Source organism: Oryzias latipes, chromosome 17, assembly GCF_002234675.1.
Source record: "Oryzias latipes chromosome 17, ASM223467v1".
NCBI classification, from domain to species: domain Eukaryota; kingdom Metazoa; phylum Chordata; class Actinopteri; order Beloniformes; family Adrianichthyidae; genus Oryzias; species Oryzias latipes.
The window spans coordinates 10,822,438-10,848,358 of NC_019875.2; the positions used below are offsets into that span (position 1 = coordinate 10,822,438).

The 25,921-nt window shown below is 40.6% G+C and overlaps 2 protein-coding genes across 3 annotated transcripts; both read right to left on the reverse strand.

The window, feature by feature from the left end:
* Positions 1-3,293: 3,293 nt before the first annotated feature.
* On the reverse strand, positions 3,294-16,405 carry LOC101167237 (anion exchange protein 2). 2 transcript variants are annotated; one of them, XM_020711325.2, is made up of 21 exons: positions 16,357-16,405; positions 15,811-15,922; positions 15,165-15,282; positions 14,326-14,497; positions 14,158-14,246; positions 11,629-11,762; positions 10,403-10,586; positions 10,154-10,289; positions 9,873-10,072; positions 9,438-9,622; positions 9,151-9,355; positions 8,421-8,624; positions 8,180-8,328; positions 7,855-8,049; positions 7,462-7,662; positions 7,055-7,144; positions 6,811-6,977; positions 6,153-6,406; positions 5,904-6,073; positions 5,154-5,327; positions 3,294-3,896 (listed from the first exon to the last, which is right to left on the reverse strand). In XM_020711325.2, the coding sequence occupies exons 2-21, from the start codon at positions 15,877-15,879 to the stop codon at positions 3,816-3,818; spliced, it is 3,177 nt and encodes a 1,058-aa protein (XP_020566984.1). In that variant the 5' UTR covers positions 15,880-15,922; positions 16,357-16,405; the 3' UTR covers positions 3,294-3,815. The 2 variants fall into 2 exon arrangements, with proteins under 2 accessions (XP_020566984.1, XP_020566985.1); XM_020711326.2 differs by lacking the exons at positions 11,629-11,762; positions 14,158-14,246; positions 14,326-14,497; ... (1 more) ...; positions 15,811-15,922; positions 16,357-16,405 and adding an exon at positions 10,812-11,091.
* Positions 16,406-16,639: 234 nt separating this feature from the next.
* Positions 16,640-22,318, reverse strand: ttc19 (tetratricopeptide repeat domain 19). Its single transcript, XM_023965686.1, has 11 exons — positions 22,208-22,318; positions 21,400-21,545; positions 21,230-21,321; positions 20,919-21,029; positions 20,778-20,816; positions 20,501-20,557; positions 20,368-20,429; positions 20,200-20,294; positions 18,012-18,175; positions 17,782-17,944; positions 16,640-17,711 (listed from the first exon to the last, which is right to left on the reverse strand). Exons 1-11 carry the CDS (start codon positions 22,279-22,281, stop codon positions 17,563-17,565), a joined length of 1,152 nt encoding a protein of 383 aa, XP_023821454.1. The 5' UTR covers positions 22,282-22,318; the 3' UTR covers positions 16,640-17,562.
* Between the last annotated feature and the right edge of the window lie 3,603 nt (positions 22,319-25,921).

Sequence of the window (25,921 nt, forward strand, 5' to 3'; positions counted from 1 at the left end):
TTCAGAGCACTGCTGTGAAGAATCATGGTGATGGAGGAGCCAAAGGCAGAAGACATAAGGGGGGGAGGCAGGCATGATTAAAACTTTTTAGCAATAAAAATACTCAAAACATAAGCAGCTTGTAAAAATGAAAACTAATTACTGGTGGCATTGAAAAAAAAACACCTACGAACAAAACAAAAATGGCATAAAATGCAAACCAAGACAAAATTAGAAAACAAACATCAAAACAAAATCCTTCTTCCACTGTAAAGTCAAAAACAGATTCAAATTCCTATTCACCCCTTGTGGTTTTTGAAGAAACTCTAGAGAATTATATTAAATTAAATTAGTGCCAAGGCAAATTGAGACAAAAACCCACATTTTCTCTATTCTGAGTGCAACAACATGGATTAGGACAGACATGTTCAGTTTGTTTGTTTTTTAGTGCTTACAAGGGTGTTCATTGTTAGCAAACATTTGTTGTTGTTCTGTCTCGATCAATGTTTCATTTTCTTTGTTATAAGTTTAATATTGGTTTAGTTGTTAATTTTTCTTATTTGGGGCAAAAAGATTTAACAATTCATTGTGAAGCTATAAGTTGTGTGTCTTACGCTGTCATCTAGTGGCCACATGCAGTGTGTACAAGTGGTTTGGAAAAGATGGGCAGGCGCTGGCGGGGTGGTGCGCATGCGTCGAAAGTAAAGCTGTTTTATGTATCCGAAACCCTGTGAGAAGCGTACGGGGCGGGGACGGGGCGTGTAGCGCCTGAAGGCCATACAACGCCGCTTGCGGCTTTAATTTTTTTTTACAAACTAAAATGTGTCTCGAGAAAAGCGAGCCCTTTAAGTTTAGCTCACTCACAGGCTGAATCAGCACATTTGGCTGAGGGCAGAAGAGTTGTTATTTTTATTGCTCTAACCTGCCTTAGAACAGGTTAGAACAAGCATTTATGTTGAATAATTAGAAATAAGAGTCAATACCAGAAATTCATTTTCATTTTCAAAATGAAGCTGTGTTTGTAGACTTGAAAAATCAATCCACCGCACAGCTTTTTCTTTTTCTTCTTCTTCAACATTTCTGTCACTTACTTATGATAAAAAAAATTGTATTTGACATTTCATTTTCAAAAGGTTGTATAGTAAATGTGTTGCAGAATTCAATTAGAAATTTCTACTTTGACAATTATAATTTATTAATAGAAATGCTTTTTCATTTTCACAATATAACTGCATCAATTGATACAAAAATAAAAATCAAAAATCTATCCTCCAAAATGCTTTTTCATTTTCTAATAATAATTAAATTTCAGTCATCATTTCCAGAGTGGAGGCGGTGCGATGACGTCAGTGCTCACTCGGTGTGGCCAGCTGGCCGCTCTATGCGAGCCAAGCATGTCTCTGAGCAGTGCAGCCTGACTCGTATTGTTACCGAGCAGGGGAGGGGGCTTTGTTACGGTCTGCGCTCTGGAAGAGACTTTAGAACGCAGTCCGTCCGGATGCTCAACGTGAGTGAGCTGCAGGAATCAGGAGAACTTGTCTCATGGGAAAACTGTGTCTCCAAGCAGAGAAACGGCTATGGGATGGTGTGTGAGCTGGTGGAGGCAGCTTGGAGTGCAGAAATGCTGCTTCGCAGTCCTGAGAAACCGTGCAAACAATTGTGTAGATTTGTATTTTCAATCGCGTCAAGACAAAATAGCGGCTGATGTTATTCACACAAATATATGTGCAGCCAAGATGGTCATTGGGGCTTTGCTTGCGCGGAGTTTAAGGTCATCTGGGGCTAAATGTTGTGAGCACGTATTAGCTTAACCCTTGTGCTATCCTAGGCACCTTAACATTGGGAGTTGGGTCATCTAGACCCACTAGACAGTGCGCTGAACCTTTTTTCTTCAATGATTTGTGATCTTCACTGGTGTCCATGGATTACATGAAATCTTTCCACCTTTATCCACTTTTGTCATGGTAGGGAGAACACGTCAATTGGGTCATCTGGATCGGGTCATCTGGACCCCATAGGATAGCACAAGGGTTAATACGAACCCTTCTTCTGGGTTCTGCCAAAGAACAAAGCACTAGCCGCATGGATTTAAAAAATGATGAGCAAACAGTCACTGAATAATAATCATAACAATAATAAAAGGACATTTAGAAGATCGTCTCCTGCTGTTTCCTGCTGGTTTTGCTGTTCGAGGACAGCTGCAGCCTCCCTCAACACAGATTTTGCCATGTTGAACTTTGGGCGGTAGTGCCAAGCACCCACTGACGTCATCACCCCGCCTCCCCCCTGGAAATGCTGATAGGAATTTAATTATGCTACACATTTTGTGAGGGGGATGTGAAAACCAAAATGCAATCCCCTATTTGCATTTTCGCTTTAATTATGTCACAGTAAAAGCTATGTTAAAGAAGAAAAAATGAAAAAGAATTTTGAAGGATTAATTTTTCATTTTATTTTTAAGACAATTGATGCAATTACATTCTGAAAATGAAAAAGTATTTCTGTTAATCCACTTTGATTGTCCAATTAGATATTTCTAAATGATTTTTGCTACAGATTTTCTATAGAACTTTTTGAAAATCAAATATCAAATACTATTTTCTTTATCATTATAATCAAGTCACAGAATGAGCAGTGTTGAAGAAGAAAAAGAAAAAGCCGTTTGGTCGATTGCTTTTTTTTTAATTCTGATTCAAGAAATGCAGCTTCAATTTTGAAAATGAAAAAGCATTTCTGGTATTGACTTTTATAATGAATTATGCAACACAAATGCTTTCATACAGATGAGATTAGTACTAGTGCTGGCATTTTGCTGTTTCATTCCTGTTTCATATCGCTGAAGAATGAACATACCATAACATTGAAGCACACAAACTATATCTAGGAACAAACCTTTATTTGTTTCAGATGCAAGGCTGTGAAAGTGCTTTACATTTGAAAAGAAAGTTTACAAAGCAATCATCAACAAACAGACAGGAAAAACAATGATGAAGTCAATTGAAAACATTAAAATCAATTTATTTTATTGAAATGTATTATATAATTCAATAAAATAATATTTAATATTATTTTGGATATTATATTCTATTAAATAATTTATATATGATAAAAGAATATATTTAAAACAAGGTTTATGTATATATATATATATATATATATATATATATATATATATATAATTTATATATGATAAAAGAATATATTTAAAACAAGGTTTATATATATATATATATATATATATATATATATATATATATATATATATATATATATATATATATATATATATATATATATATAGAAAACTTGTTTTGTTTTGAGCCTTGACTCTGGGAAACTCTTTAATTTGGACATGGTTTTACATAAATTATATCATCTGCATAGTATTAAAAATTATTTGAAAGGGAAAAAACAAATGATGACATTGTTAATCATAGTGAAATGGAGCACTGGGGTACTGTGTGTCATGTGATCAAGCTCAAATTTTGTGTCTTTAAAAGTGTACACAACATGAACCCCCCCCCCCCCCCCCCCTGCCTTTAAATTTTGACATTAACCATCTGAGAGGAGTACTGTGCTCCATAACACCAACTGATTATCTTTTTGAGGAGGATGTTAGGCTCCTCTGAGATTGATCAGGATCACCTGACCAGGATATGACATCACTACAAAACTATTGACATCATTCAGGATATTAACAACTAACAGGATATTAAAAGCGACATCAGTCTCAAGGCATTCAGGTTTTATCAAGGTGGAGAAGCTGAACAATCTCAGATCTGCAGACAGATTTCAAGTTTTTACACTTTGTGATCCACTCATCTCATCATGCAGGGCTACACAGGCATCTGCAGCTGTGAGTACTCGTCCTGTCCCTCCTTTTCATCCAGCTGAGGCTCCACATCTTCACCATCCAGCTGCAGGGTCAAAGGTTACTGGTCAAACTAGTTAACAGAGTCAAGCTGTAGCCATAGATGCAGCGTGTGCAGCACATGCCGCAGTACAGAAGCATAAGCAGGAACTGAATAAACGTGAAAAATGTCATCTTTACGGTGAGCCGTCCCTCTAAGAAGGGAGGACAGTACCAACTAAAAAATTATTTAAAAATCCCTTTTACAACCTAAAATACTGAAGCAAATGCAGGTTGTAACAAACGTGCCTAAATGTTAACTTTTTACTTTATATGGAGACACACCAACATGTTTTGTGTGTTCTGGTCATCTCACATCATTTCCTTTGACTCTCTTTCTGCTTCTCTTCCTTCATCTGAAGAATTTGACTTGAGGCATTTGTCCTAGAAGAGCTGCATAAATATGTCCGTGCAGAACAGAAACTTCCTTTATTTTACTTTTTTCTATCCACACCAAGAACTTAATGGATTAAATAGATTGCAACAAAAACATATACTAAATAAAAGGGAAGCTACTCACCAATTAGGCTTAACATAAAACTAGAAAAGTACTTTTTTTAAAAAGTCTTTGCATACCTTTTTGTGTTTCCACCTTCATTTTTTTTTATATTTTGATATTTTTTAGGTTTTATTTTCCTGTTTCTCCTACTTTGATTCTTGTTTTTTAAAACCTACCTTCAATGAGGAGGAAAAATACATTAAAAAGCTGACTAAATATGTGAGTCTTTGTTTGTCTCATTTTCTGGCTTTTTATGGCATCAGTGTGTTTTAGTTTACAGCAACAGTGAGAGGAGAAGAGAGATCATGAAGTTCAGAGGAGAGATCAATGAGTCCAGGTTTGAAACTTGACCCTCAATGAGAAATTAGTTTATGCAGAGTTAGATGGATTCATCTGTGAGCTTCAATACTTGTAAAATTCTTTAAATTTGTTGTTAATTTCTTCTTAATCATGTGTAATATTTTCTGTCTTGTCAATTAATGAATGTCATGGTGGATTTTTCTCATTTTCACGTTTTGGCTAAGTTATATTTTCTGAGATGAGGTTTATCTAGAATGTTTCCTGTGTAGAAGCAGCTTCCAGGGTTTTTTATATCCGATATAGATTATTTCCTTGTGCTTTTAGAATATCTGCATGTAGAAATTATTAAATTTTGTTTTACTGCTATTTTCATCACGACAAATGATGATGGTTCTGTCAGTGACCGATCCTCATCCTGAAGACATCTTTCAGTGATGTTGTGATGAAGATGAGGGTGGGACTCACACTCTGCAACTCCCTGCAGCTGAAGATGCGGGGCAGCAGCAGCTTCCTCAGCGGGATGGTCAACAGCAGCATGAAGGGGAACGCTGCAGCTGCTGCCGTCGCCATGACGACCCACAGCAGAGACAGGCACAACAGCTGGACCAGAGTGAACAGATGCATCCTTAGCGTGCGCACCTGTAGCAGGGCGCAAACACAGGTGAGACAACAGAACTGCAGTTAAGCTTCCTATGAAAAATATTTGAATGTTCTGTTTTTTTTCTTGTTGATTTTTGCAGTGATCACTAAATACTGTTTATGCTGCAGAGTTCAGTGTTTTAAACTCAAGTGTTGGGATGACAACAGCTTAACACAGAACACTGAGGAGAACCGCAGATAACGCTGTGAATAAACGGCCGTGGTGCAGCGGTAGGGCAGTCGACCCATGATCGTAAGATTGCAGGTTCGATTCCCGCCTTGCACGCCCATGAATCAAAGTGTCCTTGGGCAAGACACTGAACCCCACCTTGCCTCTGGTGGTAGGCGGGCGCCTGTGTTTGGCAGCGGAGCTGCCACCAGTGTGTGAATGTGTGAGTGAATGTGTGACTGGGTGAATGGGTCTGTGACTGTAAAGTGCTTTGTCCTTGTAGGAAGAAAGGCGCTATATAAGTATACGCCATTTACCATTTACCAATAAACGATTTCTTCAAAATTCAAAACAATTTACAAAACGCCAGTCTGTTCCAGTTAAATACATTTTTGTTCCTCTCTTACCTTGCGGACGTAGTTGAGGTCAGGGTGGTACTTTGGTGGCATCAGCAGCAGGATGAGTCTCTCTGTAAGCTGGATCCCGTTCAGTGACATCACACCCATGTAGAGGAAAATCCCAAACAGCACTGCCAGAGGGATCTGACGGAGAACCTCCCCGATGGTGATGGACAGACCTGGTGGAGGAGAGAAGAGATCAGAGGGCGAAAAGAAAGCAGCAGCTCATGAGATTAAGAAGGTACACCCTCACCATACCTACTAAAACAGCCACCACAAAGCCCGTCACCCTCTGCTCCTTGACCTCCTGGATACATGGCTTGTCTCCAGGGGTGACAGATTTCCTCATGACTGTCAGGGCGTTGGTGTGAGTGACGGATCGAACGGTGGCGGCCGATAACCACGGCAATCCAAACAGGGCAGAGATCCCACCTGTCACCACAATGATCAGGAGGTCCATGTGAAAACCGGTCCCCTTCACCAGCATCCTCTCCTTCTTACTGACGATGAGCCTGTAGGAAATGTACAAACAATCTCAGTGTTATTGACAAAGTGAGAGCAAAACAGATTCTACTCTTTTAAGGCTGAAAGTAGAGCTTCTGCTGTTCATTATGAGGAGGCTGTAAGCAGTTACACGACAGGAGGGATTAGTTTTCACTTGGAAGGTTTTGGCTATGACTTTTTTTAACTTGTTCACAAAGAATCATTGAGGAAGATGTTTCTACTTCTTTGTTTCTAAAAGATTCGATTTTAATAAAAGTTCCTTATGAACAAGTTTGCCTATCAAACAAAAAGTTGTTGTCAATCAGACCAATAGTCAATTTTGTGTGTTACATCCTGTGCAGATCAGCACCAACAGGAGGGACAAGCCCACATTAAACTCAGTAAGTTTTCTATGAAGAGAAAAAAGTTGTACGCTGTGATCTGCGACTCCATGAAGACGAGAATAAAAACAAGGATGGCCGGCAGGATGCTGGCTCCCATCATCCAAACAGGAAACTGTCCATCGGAACCCAAAGGAGAGATGAACCACCCTCTTTTCTCTGGAGTGGAAACTGACAATCCACTGGGCACATTCAGCTTCTGTAAGTAGGAGGAGTCCGACTGTCAGATCAGTCTCAGCATATCCGTGTGCTTCTGTGCATGACCTTTAAACTGACCTGGGTGTAGGTGTCCTCTACACTGTAGTCTACCAGCACCATGATGAGGATTGCAATTGGAACGCCAAAGTCTCCAATGACTCGCCGGAGCTAAGACACATAAAGTCACATCTTTAATGATCAGCCGGCGCAGAAAGAAAAACAGAGATCCAGACCCTCACACAAAACCCTGGAGGGTTCTACTGGACAGGGACACATACGGTACCATAAGTTATACAATATGCATTCTCTTTGGACCTCTGAAGGTCAATAAAGCTTGTGGTACCAACTTCATCACCACCTCAGGTTCTTTAAGTTTATCCAAACTGTGTGAATGGTCCTTCTAATCTAATCGTCTCTATACATGCTCATGTACATCAGTTACTTCAGTCTAAACTAAAATGGAGTCAAAGTCTGGATGTACTGACCCTTCCAGGGAAGAAGGAGCTGTTCTTGAACATGCGCAGATAGAAAGCGATAAAATATGTTCCCGCCATGAGCACCAAAGACAGCAGAGCTGTGTTCGGTTCTCCGACAACCTTCTCTGCAGCCACAGTGGAGTTGCTTAAAGATGACAATTCTGTGGTGTTTTCAGGTTGGCAGCCTCTGAGTGGGTGCTCTTTAAAGATCTAGGAGATATAAACATATCTGTATTATTAAGAAATAATACACATCTAAAAAAGGAAAAAGTCATTTTCTGCATTTGTCTTCACATTTTGTTTAAGTTAATAATAAAGTCTAATATTAAAGCTAGGAGAAAAATAGTTTTTTTTTCCTATCATTTGTTTTACAAACAACATGGTTGAGGTCTTTGAACTTACCTTGACCAGTTTAGCAAATGTCTCATAGATAAAGATGAGCGAAATGAGGAAGGAGAAGATCTCCTGAGTGAAGCGGGAAACAAAGCGAACCAGAATGCTTCCTTCAAAAGCCACGGTCAGGATAACAATGAGCACCAACCAAAACCCGATCCAGACCCTGCCGGTCAGGTACTCAATGCCATTGTCTCGACAGAACTGCAAGGAACAGGACAGTGGTATGTTACAGGTCATGCAGGCAGGACGGGGCTGTGTGAGGCACCACAACATGACGGGGGAGACACACAATGCAGAGACACAACTCTAGTTTTTTGACCAGTAAACTCACGTTGTAGAATGCCTCTTCAAAAACCAGCAGAGGTCCAGAGAAACCGATAATCAGCAGAGGTTGAGCCCCCAGCAAACTGAACACTATGCCATAAACTGATGTGGCTACTATCAGCTCAGATACGCCGATCAGACCTTCTGTTTTCTCACCTGCATCATGGACAGAGATCAGAGTTGTAAAATTTCCTGGACAACGTCTCATTCTTGAGTTCATGTCTACATTTTTTAAGGGGGATTGTTACCGAGAAGTCCACCAAAGGTGATGGCAGGAGACAGAGCAGCAAAAAAGATGAAGATGATAGCAGCCATGCACTGAGGGTTAAGAGCATCCCGGATGTCACTGCGGTACTGAGGGTAGCGCCGCGTCACGTCTTTGATCAGACCGCCAAAAAGACGGCCCGAGCGCTTGAGAGGATCATCACTGGATTTGGAGACAACAAGGGAATCTGGAAGAGAATGCCACCTTTTATGCCAAACCATCAAAAGGGAAGAAGTAACATTAACTGTATGTGATTAATGCATTTTTTTTATACATTTAACTATAAACTTTGATGGTAAAACACTGGGTCCCTACCAAACATCTTTTTTCCCTCCCAACAGCCAAAGTCAGCACAAACAATTTTCTTACACATCACCTAAAAACTGTTTAAATAGTCAATACCGGTTCATCTTTGAACATGCTGAGCACTGGCACTCCACAGGGCTGTGGGTTAAGCCCTCTCCTGTAAAATTGTACTTTGGGGATTTTTAAACAAAAATGATTCAGGAATAAAACAAAGGAGATTACACGATGACAGGCAATAGTTGTGACTTTATGTTTTCCAATTTAAAATTTCTTGTCTAAATTTTTTTTCTACCTTGTTGGTTATTTGGGACTTTAAAGGGGATGTAGCTAAAAATAATTGCAGTCTTATGAATCAGACTAAATTACCACTGTTCAGCTATTAAAACCAATGAGAAGCTCAGACTCACCAACATCTTCATGAATTTGGTCTTGTTTCTCCTGAAGCTTGTTGTTCTGCTCATTCTCCCTCCTCATCATCATTTCAGATGAGTGGATCAACATTTCTCCACTGATCTCAGAGGGAGGAAGGACTATGCTGCACTCCAGGAAACTGTTGATGGCTGTCAGCAGGTCCTGCCGATCTTCTGTGTGGTATGCGGTCTCATGGAAATGCTGAAACACCACAGAATCTTTATCTGGCCACCAATGATGCTCCTGTTTCAGATTATGAAAGACATTTTCTGGAGGGACTCACTTTGTCTGACATAAGCATTGAGATTGAACGTCCAGTCTGATGGTAGTCAATGTTGGCAGAGGGTGGGCCCAGCAGGAGGAAGAGAAACTTTACAGGGACCGGAACCTCCAGCACAGAATCTAGCAGAACTGCCTCCTGCAGCCTCACAAAGGCCATGGAAGGCTGGTCCAGAAACCCCACACTACCTGCAGGAGCAGTCAAAGAACCAAACGACCTCAAAGATGTTACAATACATGGAGCAAATTCAGCCTTTCTGAAGAGGAATGTGGGAACAGTTTCTTTTCATTTTTGTGATTTCCTGTTTTTAACTTAATACACTGTGTTTTGTTTGGGCTTTTTCATTGTTTTTTCAGGGGAGGGTACAGATAATTCAATTTGACATCCTTTCCATGAAATCTGAATCTGATTTTGCGTTTGCTTGGATTTGCTGCGTACCTACAAGCACCAAAGTGGCCTCAGCTCGTGCTGAGATCCTCTCCATCAGCTGCATCTCTGGTCTGGAGTTCCCAAGCTGCGGATTTTCTTTCTGGCAGCAGAGTTCTGATTGGTTGTTGAGTCTGTCCATCACAGACACCATAGCAGCTGCAGAGATGTTTCTGCTAAAGAAGCTTTTGTCCTTTTCATCACTAGGATGGCTGGTGAGAGAAGAAGAAACCTGTTTATTGAGTAGAAACTGAAAAATTCTGTTGATCAGAAGAATGTGAGGACATGTGGACCTGTGTCGCAGCAGCAGAACTCTCAGCAGCTTCTCTCTGTCTTCAGCTTTGATCTGATCTGAGAGGACCAACTGCTCCACCACCTGCTGAGCAATACCAGGCAGAGTCCTCTGCTTCAGATCAAGAAGCACTGCACCTGAAACCACAACACCACCATCATCATCACAAATGTGCAGAACTATCCACTGATCCTGTTTGATTCAAAGGAGCAGAAACAACAACGTGAAGGTCTTCACTGGGTCTCCTCACCATGGGAGATGGCTTTTCGGAGTTGGAGCAGAGAGTGAAAGGACAGGCAGCTGACTTGAGGCCTCCCCCAGCACTCTGTGTCCTCCTCCTCCATCTCCTCCTCAAACCTGAACCATCGAGCCGTCTCCCTCCACTGCAGATCGTGGTTCTGGTCAATCACCAGCTCTTTCAGCTCCACAAACACCTAAAACAGAGACATTTGTCATGACAGAGGACGCCTCTGCAGCTCCAAGCCTTCATCAAGCTGTACCGCACCTCCCGCTATGAAGATCACATGTTGATTGAAAGAAAGAAAGAACAGAAGAACACATCAGAATATGTATGTGGATAAAATGGTTGCAAATGAGCTCAAAGTTTAGAATCCAGAAAGAAGAAAAGTGACTCCAGGCAAAGCCGTCCACAGCTCTACCTTGTTCTGTTGGCTCTTCAATTCTAAACCCATCATCACGAAGACCAAAACCAAATGTCCCAAAGATGAAGCCGAGCCCAGATTTTACCTGACGCCCCCAGCTGGCTCTTCATCTCCCTACTCAGAGCCCATTTTCCCACCTGCTGACAAAACCACTCAGATTAACTGGATCAGACTTTTGGGCTCGTCTTTCTTGACCTCCATCAGGGACGACCACGTCATTCTGTTCCCACCAGACCACCTGAACTCTCACCCGCCTTCTTCAGCTACGCCGGCTCTTTTTGTTCCCGTGAAGCTTAGTGCTCTTTATCATTACTCTCTCTTTGGGACTTTCAAGTCTGAGTCGGATTCAAGTTCTACTCAGCTCCAAGAAGTAGGAACCAGCTTGAACATCACTCTTGGAAACACATTAACCTTTCCTTGGACTCCAAAGTCCCTTATTCCACAGCATTACATTTATTTTTTACAACTTAAAGGAAGTCAAGAGAGATATCCATCTTTGCTGAGTAAAACGTCCTAAAACAGTCAGACTATCTTTAGAGAAAAGCAGTTTTCAGAGAAGGAAAAACTCACAGACTTACCGGTAGAAAAAACATTTCCACAATTACTTTTTGAATAAAAAAAAGGATTTATTTTGAACTACTGATAATCTCAATATTTAGCATTTTATCAGTGATATTGAAGTTCCCGTGTAAAGATCAATCCTCGTGAATGGAAGACGAGACATGTCCCGATGAAGGATGCAGTGCTATTCTGAGATGTTCTGGTCATGAAGATCTAGTCAAGATCTCATAAAAGGTCTTTCAATACCACCTACCTCATGAGGCGAACAAGATGACAGGTGTTGGTTTGAGCGGTTTGATCCTGGGTTTTTGGAGGCATGGAGGGGTGGTTCTCTGGAGTTCTGCCTCAACACGTTACATCGAGCCGCTGAGACCTCATCCCATCTGACTGGACCAGGACCAAGGAAACAAAGCAGAGCAGCATTGACCTGACCTTTCCATAAAACAAAGTCCGATTCTGCTGCATGTAAATAACAAACAAAATGTTTAAGAACAGGAAAAACAATCAATAAAAAGAACAATATCTTAAGATCAACATATCAAAAGATGCAAATAGAAGCAGCAAATTCAGATACATCTGTATAAAAATGAAGCCTAAACACAGACAGAGTAAGTTTTGCTGTTACAGGTGCTGTTGTGAATATTTGGTTGTGTGTTTAATAAGGTCGGGTTGTAACAGAACAGAAAACAGTTTGTCTGCAGTCCGGTTAACCGGCGGGTACAGACTGTTATGCATAATGAGTGTTACGATTCATTTTAATGACGATTCTATTCATATCATAATTTGCGGTTGCTCATCCGTTTCATATTTGATATTTATTCATTTTTAACAATTCGATTTACTGACCTAATATCAATCCAGGACATCTTTAGCCAATAATTCCACCAATGTGACTCAGAGATAAATACCTGATACTGAACAGAGCAGGTGAAGTTTTCCATTCCTTGTAGATAATCAAATATAAATGAAATAAATGAACAAACAAACAAGTGAACTAGAATTATTGCCACTTGTTCATTTTTACGTTACTATGCCTCAATCAAAATGTTCTTTTTCAATATCAATCATAGATCGATTTATTTCATTTTGAATTAAATTCTTAAATGTTTCGGTCGTTACGATTTGACTTAATTAACAACTCAAAGAGATCAATCTGATTGGATAAATCGATTCATCACTTATTGATAAATTGTTACATCCCTAACAAATAGCATCAAGTCTGTCCGACTGTTTTCAAAAAGCTAATCTGTAAAAATAATTCTGTAGTCTTTAGTTTGATTTGACCTGTTGCCTTTGGCTAAAAGCGTCAATAGAGATTTTTTAAGACAAAAAATATATTACTTGATTTGACTTGATTCAATCTTGATTTAGGTTCAGAGGATTTGAGCCATAATTCAAAATACTACATCTTAGAACCATTAACCATTTTTAGGCAACACCGCCCCCCTTTCTCTTATTCCATCAGCTTTGAAGGGCCTGTCACCTCTAGGTCCCACCCCCACAATGGAGGTTCTTGTGGGAACTTTCTGACTTCTAAGTAAATCTCAGGCTCGACTGAACATCAGTACATGAGGATTAAGGAGAGATGAGACTGAATCATCTGATCATCTTAAAGACACAAACACACAGGTGAGACACTCTGCAGGTGAGCCCGCTCTCAGGTTTCTGGAAAAAGGTCACCTTCTGTGATTCAAGATACTATCACATCATCTCTTCATTCCTTCACAAACGGCCAATCGCGACGCAGCAATGAGTCAGCTTATCTCCCTGTTGTGCGTCACATTCCTCAATGTTGGGATTTTTTTCTGAATAGAAGCTGCTGTTAAACATAAAGTTAATGATTTCAGCAAAAGGTCATAAGAAGTGAAAAGAAAAACATTTTCACATCCATATATTTTGTGTTTAGTCTTAGTAGGACATGGCCTAAACATCAGTAAGTCTAAATGTAAACAGAGTTCACATTTACAGATTATGTAAATCCATTGTAATTACTGCGTCAAATGTAAATGCCAGCAGAAGTACACAGAACCACAAACTACCTGACGTAGACTCTCAGTTATTCAGGTCTTTTTAAAACCAAAACATTTTCAAATAAAGACTAACCCTAACTGTAACTCTAAAATATGTATTTGATGGAAATCAAAAATTCAATCATTTTAGTAGAAAACTTGTAGCCTACTGTCTTTATGTATTTAAGCCATAAAGCAAAGATATTTGCCTATAAAGAGCAGGGATTCAACACTTAAAAAAGAAAGAATAAATATATTTCATAATGATCAGCTGTTTTAAAACCTGCTCAGGCTGAAAACCATGAAGAGCTCAACCAAAGACATGGTAACCCTGTGTGTTTACACATCAAACCCCAGCATGGGTCGACCCCTCCCATCCAGGTGAGCTCAGGTACTGCAGAGAGAACGCAGCAGTAGATAAGCGTTTGTACTCACTGAGATCCACCTTCAGAACATCAAACAACCAGCTGTTGAAGTGCCTGATCACCAGCAGAGAAGAAACCGACTTCATGTTGATCTGATGTAACAATCAGGACCAGAACCAAAACCACTCTCAGAGTAACAATAGACAGAGGCAGTGGGCCGGTTGTGTGGGTCGACAGCATTGTGTTCGGGTCAACAGCAGCTTCATCTCACATGAGCAACTTGGACCAGCACCAGCAGAGCAGAACATCAGCCACAGTGATGAAGGCAGTCAGACAAAGTACATCTGCATTGTTGGGTCGATGTCTGCAAATGTGTTTGTTTGTGCTGGATGAAGGTTGTGTACTGACCTCTGATGCAGCCAGCATCAGCAGGAACACCGGTCCTGGTCCGATCTGCTGAGAGCTGTCTGTCACTGAATGAGCGGGTGGGTGGGTCACTGTATGTGGGAGGAGTTAAAAGTTGAAAACCTTTGAGAAGTTTGAGAATCCACACAGGAATGGTGTTACATACAGTACCTGGTAGGTGTGGCCCCCTCCTCTTCCTCTTGGTCGTCTTTTGTGAAGGTCTCAAGGTTGGAGGCGGAGCCTCGTCTGCCATCCTTTCTCATCTCATCGTGCTTTTTTTTCCTGCTGTCTGGGGGCAGCTTGGAGATGGAATAATGCCCATGAACCGAGGACTGGCGGTGGTCTGAAATGCCACAACAGAACAAGTAAAAGAAATAAAACTGCGTCTCAATGTGGGTTTAAAGACCAATCAAGAACTAAGAACCTCCAACTACATCCACCCAATCACATCAAAATTACTGCTGTGTCCTGGTTCTGGTCCAGATGAAGCCAATGTTTTAAAGATTTATCTACAACAATACACAAATATTATCTGTGCTAGATGTGGAGCAGAGAATCTTCCAGATGGCAGAACTTCTTAAAGTTCAGCATCAGCTGTCATTTCAGAATGAAGTCTCCACAGGTTCATCCACTAGTGGAACCTGGAAGTTTACTGTCATGTACGTTTTTCAAGAACATCAGGAAAATTGTAAGAAAACCTGGATTGAAAACATGGATGAAAAACTGTCAGGACTAAAAAAACATGTATAGATTTAACTGTTGATGCCTTCCAAAGATCACCAGAATCATCCAAAGATGGTAAAGGAGTAGGTTATGGAAAACCCTTTGAGAATAGATTTCTTGCCTTTATTAGGACTACAAAAAACAAAACAAAATGATTTAGGATTCTTCTCTGGAGCTTCTAAAAGTTGTTAATGAGTCTTAAGGAATTATCAGAATTCTATATTAGTCTCTTTAACTTAGATATGCAATTCCTTCTGGATTCTCTGTACTCCGTTCTGGATTCCCACCTTTGATGTCCTGCTCATCATAAACCCGATGTTTCCCTGGAGGGCTGCGGGTTTCAGGATGAAGGATCTGCTGAAAACCCTGATGTTCAACCACTTTGTTGGGATCTTTGTTAGAAGCCTGCTGACAACATATAAAGAGAGAAGTAAAGAAATGGACGGGAAATGAGGAAAATCTGTTTCTTTAACCCTTGTGCTATCCTGGGCACTATAACATTGGGAGTTGGGTCATCTGGACCCACTAGACAGTGCTCTGAACCTTTTTTCTTTAATGATTTGTGATCTTCACTGGTGTCCATGGATTACATGAAATTTTTCCACCTTTATCCACCTTTGTCATGGTAGGAATAACACGTCAGTGTAAGAGTGGGGTCACCTAAGATAGCACAAGGGCTAAAGGCTCATGATGAAGGCTTCTTCACAGAAAAGGAAGGCAGAAGAGAAGATGGTGGGAATTAGAAGATGGACTAATGTGTGACGTTTTTTTTTTTTTCATATTCCCTCATTGTTGTCACTCACAAAATACGGTAGTTTTGAGTAAAACCAAACAAGACTCTTCATATGGAAATCTGTTAGCAGGGATCTAAGACTTACAGAGCTGAGATGTCTGTTTCTTTCATTAGCCACCATAACATCTTCACACACTCACCGCTGACCCTCTGAGAACATCACCAGGTCCATCGGAGCTCTGAAGGTCTGTGGCTTGGTGTGGGTCCATGGTCTGAGGTTCTAAAGTTCAGCAGGAGCTCAAACAGCAGAGCCTTGAGTGAAGAAAACATCACCAGTCTTAAAGCTTTTGTTCATCTAAAGCAGATTCTGTTCTGCTCTGTAGGATTTCTCTGAAAGTGAGGAGACACTTAGGAAATTAGACATTTAGAAAATTAGAAAGTTGGCAAGAATTTGGGAAATCAATTTCTTGGCCTTTGGTTTTCTCTGTTTCGGAAGCTGAATGTGATGTTTCCACAGGGTTGTTTGAGAAACTCTGCTCTTCCTCCAACTCAAGCATCCATCTTTACTTCAGGCATGTCAGCAAGCACTGTTGATAAAGTCACAGTTTCCCCTCCAAAAGGTAAAGCAAAAGACCTTGATCTGCTATTCATCACTGGAGCTGCGGTTTTGCGATAAGTTATTACCATTTGTGGCGTGAAATATTCTCCATCTCCCCTCTGATTTGTGTGTCAGTGTGCATTCGTACCTGCTCAGCGTGTTTCCGTCCAGCAGATTCACAGCTGAATGCTCTGCAGCTGCTTTATAACAGCTCACCTGGGTGTGTGTGTTTCATTAAGCCGTTAGCACAACAGTAATTATTTGCTTTCCCACACTTGGATTCAGATGCAATTCTGCATTTACATAGGATTTTCTGTCATTTAGAGTGTTTATTACTGTTTGTGTACATTGGGAGTCGATGTTGTGATTTTCTTCTCATGACATCAGATGATCACTCCATCAAATAATAGCTGTCATTCGTCAACACACACTTTGTCAAATAAACACAACTTTATTTGTATATTCTTTACTGTCTCAGATGGGTGTTTGCGCTCGTTTTGATGAGGTTGTGCTGCATTGACCCCGTACATTTGGATCAGGAACATGAGATGGTTCAGTTTTTTAAATGCTGCTGGGTTGAAGAATAAGAAAATAAACAATGAACTGCAATAAAAAGTAAAAATTGTTATTTTTTTGCCAAAAAGTAGCAAAAAAAATTCTCTCTTTTCTATGTTGTGAGGCTAATTTAATTTTGTATATTTCTATATTTATGTTTTTCAATCAAAAATCATTTTTAGGTTAAAAAACCATTTAAAAAAATCGCTGCTTTGGATTAAAGGCCAAACTTTTCTAATATTTTAATTCAATTTAAAGTAGAAAAAATATGTGGATTGTCTTTAAAGAGTCATGTGACCACAAGTACTAGTTTGACTCTGTCTGTGTCACCTGTCCTGTTTGTGTGTTTACATGTGTGTATGTGTGTGTGTGTTTACATGTAGGTGTGTGTGTGTGTGTGTGTGTGTGTGTGTGGGTGTGTGGGTGTGTGTGTGTGTGTGTGTGCAGGTTCCCACAGGGCGTGACACAGGTGAACGTCCTGATGTGTTTACAGAACATCTCAGAAGAACAGCAGAATGATGACGGTAAACAGCAGCAGACTCACAACTCCACCAACAGCAGATTAACACAAACACACACAACAAAGCCATGCAGCGACACGTTGACCTTCAGGTTCTGCTGTGGTTCTGTTCAACAGTCCAGTGTATGGCCCACATGGACCGCTCTAACCAGGGCTGCACGCAGAACCTGTCCTCAGGGTCACACAAGGACATGCAGAAGAAGAGGAAAGCGAGCGGTTCCGACAGAACTGGACCGATCCGTATCCAGAGTTCACTGAGAGGAGTTTTTCCCAGAGGCGTCACCCAGCAGCCTCATCCTTGCTCTGGCTCCTCCTCTTCTTCACCTCCTTTAATCCCTCCTGAATACTGTGCACCGCCTCCTGGTCTCCAGCCTGCTGAGCCAGACTCAGAGCCTCTTGGTAGAATCGGACAGAATCCTCTAGCCGGCCTAAGGAGACAGAACCCGATCAGACCTGCGGAGGGCAGATGTGGCTCCTTACCCGCTCACCTGTGCTCACCTGTGTGCAGCAGGATGCCTGCCATGTTTCCCAGCAGCACATGTTGCTCCAGGTGCCCTGCAGCGCGGCTCAGATCCACCGCCTGCTGGATCAAAACCAGCGCCTCATCATGGCGGCCCTGAAGGTCCAAGATGGTGGCCAGGTCACTCATCAAGACCAGAGTCTGGAGGGAGGTAAACAAACTGTTCAGAAAAGTTTCATTTTCCTCTGTGAGTCTCAGGTGCGCTCACCTGTGGATGAGTCTCTCCTTGCTCCTGGCGGCAGATGTTTAAAGCGCCCTGGTAGTCCTCTCTGGCGTGGTTCAGGTGTAGGTTTGATGCTCGGTACCGGGCGCGCGAGTCCAAACACAGACCGAGCAGCAGGCGGGTCTCCTTCCTTAGAGCTTCCGCCTCCTCTGCCCACAACATCAGTGATGAGGAAAACAAAAAATAAAAGCTGCAAGCCTCCACCATTTTCTGCTCCAGCCCTGTTCCTCCAACCCCCCCCCCCCCCCCCCTCCTCCTCCTCCTCCACACTAATCATGCTTCCACCATCCTCATGATTATAATAATAATTATAATAATAGACTTTATTTGTAAAGCACTTATATTGTCCACACAGACCCAAAGTGCTGTCCAGTGACAGAGATAAAAACGAACAAAAGGATTGAATAAAACAGATTTAAAGAAAAGCTTCTAAGGTTACACTGTTAAAATAAAACTCATCACTAACAGTTCATGAAAGAGAATTCATTAAAACGTGGTGAGATAAAAGAAAGAGGGATAACCTCTGTACTGTGTATTAAAAGCCAAGTTTAAAAAGTGGCTTTTTAGAGAGCACTTAAAACAGGCAGTTATGTTGTCTGTCTAACATGAATTGTTCCAGAGTGTTGGAGCTGCAAAAACCTTGGTCCTCTATGAGTTTGACTTTTGCTTTCAGTCATTCTAGAAGCAGCTGATCTAAGAGGATTGAGAAGGGGTAGGCCAATATTAGGAAAACTCGCAATTTGCGATATTAATGATGATTAATATTATTATTATAAATAATAAATATTATTATGATGAAATAATATTACATGAAAAAATAGTAAAACAACCAAATCCATCATTTCCATTTAATTGCAACAGTTTTATTGAAATAATAACATAACTTAAATTACACTCTAAATGACCCTCGTCTACATAGGAGGCGGGCATCTAGCATAGAAGTCGTCCATCCAATTAGTCAAAAGGATTTTTTTTATACGTTAAATACTTCAAGTTTCCATATGATTGTTTTAGCACATTAAAGGTAACCATTTATTGCAATTTTCCCCGTCTTTTCTGATGTGCGTATTGCACAGCTTGATATCGTGATAACAATACATTTGCGATTTGTTGTGCAGACCTAGGAGGGGGCTTAAGGCTGCAGGAGCCCATTGAGATAACGAGGCGGCAAACCATGAAAGGATTTTAAAACAAATAAAAGAATCTTAAAATGAATTCTAATATGAATAGGAAGCCAGTGTAGTGAGGCTAAAAAAGGGGAGATGTGATCATATGTGATGCCCCAAAACAGACTAAGAGGCAAAAAAAAGACCTCACAGCTTCACCTGAATAAAAACTGGAGACAAAGTTGTCTTTTGAGTAAAATTGCAGTCATTGTTTTTAGGTAGTGGGTTATTGCTAAAATAAACAGACCTCATGATAATGAAGGGGGATCTAGTTTAGTTTAGTCTGAATTGAATTGAATAACGATATTGTTCTTCCTTTGAAAAGGCTTGGGTCAGAACTTGCTAAAAAACAATCTGGCTTACCAGAACTTTCCTGACCTAATTTCAGCGTTTGACATAAGCGGTTATCCGGTTGTCCGAGACAACCAGATTTCACGGAGGACAACCAAATGAACCTGATGGTTGTCCATGTGACAACCTGATCTTTTGTTCAACATTTTGGTATTTTTCGACTATTTTTCAAGTTTCAATGGTTATTATTTGGCAAACTCTGAATTGAGACCTATGCAGCAAATTCTTTCCACTGACAAACGAAGTGCATGCATGCAAGCGAATCCTTTGTTTCTACATCTGTACTTTTCAATAAAGATTACCGGTTTTCAAATACGTGTTGAACAATACCTGGTGCGACCGCTAGAGGTCTCCAAAAACACACAAAAGGATTTTGTTTTCAATTTTTTGGCAATACTTTGTGTAACCAGATGCTTCAATATTTAGTCAAATGTTTGTTTTTAATATTTAAAGAGTTTTTTAAATGTCCATCATAAGAGGCAGTTGATATTAGATGTATAGAAGAAATAAAGATGTAAGTACTGACATCTGAGTAGGTTTCGTTGCTGTTGAATATTGGTATCGAAGGACAACCAAAAATTGGGGAGGACAACCAAGTTTACTTGCCAGGTTGTCCCTTATTTCTAACACTGAATTGTCACCTGTCAGTATCTCACCTGTCTGCTTTTCTGCTGGAAGCTCTTTGTGTTTCTCCAGTTTAGCCTCCAGAGATTCTGTGCAGAACTTGAAACCATGTTCAGCAAGCTCAGCCCTCAAAAAACGACAAACTCAGGTCAGAAAACTCTGAACTTCCACCCAGATAAATCAGTTGGCCCGCCTCTCACTTGTTCCTCTCAGCATAGATGGTGGCCAGTTTCAGAGACATCTCGATGACGGCGTTGTCGTCCTGGAGGCAGAGTCAGCTGTGAGACTGCAGCTGTTCCGTTCAAATACAAATGAGGCGCCGGCACGACTCACCTCTGGAGTTCCTCCTGACAGCATGAAGCTCATGGCGGCTTTGAAGAGTTTCTCTGCCTGAGAGGAAGAGGAGCACAGATGAAGATGTCAGCTGACAGCTGAGAGCTGCAGGATATCTAAAAAGAGATAATGATGTGCAGGAATAAGAGTTACTCCTAAAAGACAAACCCAGCTTCACATAAAGTGAAGGAATGTATCTGATAAAAATGACAAACATGTTACAGTTTAACCACTTCCACAAACGGTTGTGACTATGCTGCAATGAGCCAATACTCACATTCTCCAGCTGACCCTGAACGTAGGCAAGATTGGCCATCTGAAAAGCAAAACAAATCTGAGTCACGTAAACCAATAATGTGGTGGTAGACTGCATTGTTAAGCTGCATGACAGCTCCTGCCTGGACAGGTGAGAGCTCACCTGGCTATAGGTGTAGATGATGGCCTGTGTGTTGTGGGTCTGATGAGCCAGAGCGACAGCCTGGTGCAGAAAGGAGGAGGCGGCCTGCATCTGACCACGGTGGATGCTGAGCTGTGTACGAGTACAAACAGTAAAAATATCTTTACTTCGCTGCAACAAAACACTACAACATTACTGTAACAATGCCACAGCCGCTCCATCGTAAACCTGTTCCTCTACAGGTGACTCTCCGTCTCTGCACCGTGCACTGTGCACTGTGCACGTGCAACATGCAGGAGTTCCTGCTTCTGTTTCAGCCCGGCTTATGGTACCTTTGCTTTCTTCAACAACAAGATCATCTCATCCTCCTTCTTCTGAGCTTCATCCCGTTTGTTTTCCTCAGAGCTGCTGAACAGGGAGAAGGCTGTGCGTGTGCACACACAGTCAGCACAAAGAAGAAATACACGTGCAGTTTTTGAGACTTTAGTCTGACCGAACTCACCGACTGCTGCCCACAGAACTCCTGCTCCTGTCTGGACGTTTCTCCTGAAGTGTCCATGTCTGCTCTGCGCTATCAAGCATCTGGAGCTGGCTCCTGCCTCAGGTTGTGATGTCACAGAGAAGCTCTGAACAGCAATGGAGCGCCGCCTGGAGAAGAGAAAAATATCTATGCATGACAAAAGCAGGCAGAGCTGTCCTGATTGTCTGATTAACAGTAGATGACAGAATTAAAGATCTGTCTCATAAGCCTAATTTTAGAATGATTATGGTCATCAACATCTGACATCAGATATTCATGCACCCATATTTAGCTTTGAAACATGCCTGATCTGTTGTAATATCTGTAGTAATCTGTATGTATTGTGTCTGTACAAACTGATCTGAGGTAATAATACGTTTATTTATCTACATTTTAATACAGATTTTTTTCCCATTTCAGATTTTATGTTTTGCTTTGGTCACATGACAGTCTTCAGGGATCTGGTTATCATTATCATCAGCTGGTTTATGCACCTCTTCTCACTCTTAATCCAGTGTAATACAGCAACAATATGTATTCTTATTAATTTGTCCCCTGATCTAATTTAAACTGGGAGTGTTTTTAATGATATAATAGTGAAAGAAATGCCGGTAAAACCTGTTTGAGCTGACGCTGTCAAATCAGAGGACACCTGAACGCACCACGTCCTCAAGTTTAAGGCGCGCGGCAGAGAAAGCCGCAGCTATCGAGCAGACTCTGAGAGCGGCTGACGGCTCCCACTGACGGAATTCTCCACTCAGTTAGGGTGGGTTAAAGGACACGAACTCACCTGAGTCCCGCCGAACCAAAAATCCCACTCTGAGTCCGGCGGAGGACGGCCAGGACCGCACGGTATGCTGCCATCTTGCCTGTTTACACAAGACCGGAAGTGACGCTTCAGGATGCACTTCTTCATAATAAAAGACGTACTGAAAATTATTTTATTTTGAAGCAATACAACTGAACGTTTGGCGAATGAGACACGACCCGTATTTACAGTGAATTCGCTTGTGGGTCCTTTCTGGCTATAAATTATAATTTTGCACATTTTCAGCTATCTCTATTTTAGTTTCAAAACCATTAGGATTTCTATATGTTGTTTGCTTTTCTTTCCTTTTCTTTTTTTTTTTTAAATATTTTGGAGAAAAAACTGATGCTCCTTAGAAACAAATAAAAACTTCAGGAAAGTTTTAGCTATGCATATTATAAACTATTAATTGTTCATTAAATAAGAGGCCCTTTCCCTGTTTTTATTTTTTGTATGGTACTTGTCTTGAGTAAGTGATAAAATAATTGGTACCAGGAACTTTTTAGTTTGTTGTCATTATTTAACCCTTTTAAGACAATTTTCTTGTTTTTTTTAACCTTGTATAGGTTAAAAAATACGAAAATAGGAATAACACTATAGTGTATTTAGTCGAATTTAGAGAATTTTACCTTTTTTTCAGGTATTTTGTCCATTTTTGCAGTCAATATTTAATAATTTACTACAGTTTTCTTCCACTTTTTTTGTGTTCTATGTCATTTCAAAGTTATTTTTAAAAATGTATTATATAAAGTATTTTAGTCTTTTCATTTCCTTTAGTGTTTCAGCATACTTCAACTTTTAGTACTCACTCAAGAATTTCTTTTATATATTTGATAATGATGTTGTAACATGACATATAAAACAAAATAATGACAGCAAATCAAGACAGTTCTTTGTTTTGGTTTTATTGTAAGTTTCATTTTTACTTTTCTTCAAGATGCATATTTACAATATTGACAATTGTTTTCCTTGTTTAACTAGACAGACACATCCATCAGAGAGCAGGTAGAGCCAAACATCAGACCTCGGACATCAGCTTTGACTAACGTTCAACCCTTCAAGAACAGGTCCAGACTTTATGTTTCAGATGAACTAAGACCAGGTTTCAACCCAGTGAAGCACAGATGGAACAATAACAAGCTTTCTTTTTAAGCTTTGTTTGTTTCTTCTCCATTTATGTGGTCTCTCATAACCGCAGAGGCTGACGAAAATATTTTATTAGAAGAAACCAATTGTTTAACTGTTGGGTCTCACTTCCTATTACTGTCACTACCCCTAATGTCCTGCTGGTTTTAAACATAGAGGTTCACCAAGATTTTCTTCCAGAAAGCAAAAATTCTTAGGTTTTACTGGTAGGTTTGAAGATCAAGCTATTTTGTGTCACCCACATTGACTGTATGAAAACTGGACTGAGTGACGAATGTCGCATTCAAACAGGAAGTATCCGTCACTTCCAAGACGCTAAAATCCCATCGACTTTTATAGAGAAATAGACAACTATTCTTCAGTCATCATACTTGAAGAATAACCATTCTTGCTCTGATTCCTTTATTAACATCTTCTTTCTTCTTTCTAATCCTATTTTCATTATATTTTTCTGTAGAAAAGGTTATTCAATTTATAAACTTACCAATCAGATGCTTCAATAAAAGTATGTCGTCACACGTTTAATGTTTGAAGCGTTTGACAGATTCTCCTGAGTCTGCTTTCAAGTGGCAGGGGTGTAGTCTTCTAACAAGCTCACTTCTGATTGGTAAGCGTGGTTCAGTAGATAAAATGACTCACTGCATACTGATGTCTGGCTCCAACATGGCAGCGTGTATATGGTAAAAATAAAAATAAGCGACTGAATTGACTTCATTTGGTTTGAGCTAGAAGTAAGCCATTTTCTATGGGTGACGTCACACTCTGTCCAGTTCTCTTATACAGTCAGTGGTCACCCACTGTCAAACCATCACACAATCAGCTTACTGTATAGATATTCTCATTTATCGAGTTAAATTCCACCAAGTAGTAGGTTAAAAAAAAGGTGGGAACTCATGAACCAGCTGATAAACCTGTTTCAGTTCACTGTTTTCTTTTATCTACTACTTACTCTATAGTGAAGCTTCAAACGACCAAAACACAAGCTGCACATTGTCATACAAACTTGCAGCACCCCCACCAGTCTGTGACCATTACTACAATATCTTGAGTCATGAGACAGCTCATTATGGGATTCTTTTAATACAAAAATGAGACCAGGATATGACACAAAACAGTTTGATATAACAGCTGCACATTCTGACTTAGTAAAGCTGGATTAAAAAGAAAATCAGTTTTTTTCTAACTCAATTTGGTCTTTTCTTAGAAAACGTCATATTGTATCCACGAGGAGGTCCAAGTCAGGGTCTCATTGTTCCGGTCCCAAGCCCGGATAAATACAAAGAGTTTTGTCAGGTAGGGAATCCGACGTAAAAAATCTTTACCAAACCAAATATGCAAATCAGATCTACAATATCCATACCAGATCGGTTGAGGCCCGGATTAACAACGTCCGCTATTGGTGCTGTTCACCGACAGGGGCCGGTGAATACAGGGTTGTGTTGGAAGGGCATCCAGCCCTGCCCAAACCACCTGATTTGTTGTGATGACCCCTTAAGGGATATAGTGAAAGGCAAACAAAAACAACATTGGTCGAACAGGACAGGAGAAAGACACATTCGTAGGAAGAGAAAGAAGAGGAAAGTCATGAGTGTTGGACTGAAAGTAGGGACTTTGAATGTGGCTATGACAGGAAAATGTAGAGAGTTACTAAAAGCTTAGGAGCAGGGTTTAAGTTGTTATATCATAGTGGACATAGGAAGAAAATTGGGGTAGGAACTATCTTAAAGAAGGGGTGGCTAGGAGTGTTTCAGAGGTCAAAAGAGTGTCAGAAAGAGTGATGAGTCTGAAGATAGAAATGGAAAGTGTGATGTTTAATGTTGTTAGTGGGTATGCCCGACAGGAAAAATGGGAGCTGGAGGAGAAGGAGAAATTCTAGTTGGACCTTGATGAAGCGATGATGACCATCCCTAGAAGTGAGAGACTTGTCATTGGCGGAGATTTCAATAAACATGTTGATGCAGAAAACAGAGGTGATAAGGAAGTGATGGAGCAAGTTTGGTATCCAGGAGAGGAACGTAGACGGACAGATGGTGGTTGATTTTGCAAAAAAGATAGAAATGGCTATAGTGAATACTTTTTTGAGAAGAGACAGGACCTATAGGAGTGGAGGTAAAAGCACATAGATAAACTACATCTTGTGTAGACGGTGTAACCCGAAGGAAATCAGTGATCGCAAAGTAGTGGTAGGCGAGAGTGTTTCCAAACAGCATAGAATGGTGGTGTGTATGATGACCGGTGATGAAAAAGATGAAGAAAGAAAGGGCAAAGGCAGAGAAGAGGACAAACTGGTGGATATTGGAAAAAGAAGAATGTTGCATGACTGGGTGGTCAGGAGGTACTCCCAGATGAGCGGATAACTACAGCTAATGTGATCAGGGAGACAGGTAGGAATGTCATTGGTGTGTCATCAGGGAAGAAATTTGATAAGGAGACTTGGTGGTGGAATGAGGAGGTGCAGGAGTCTATACGGAGTAAGGTGCAAGCTAAGAAGAAGTGGGACACTGAGAGGACTGAGGAGAATGGACAGAAGTACAGGGAGATGTAACGAAA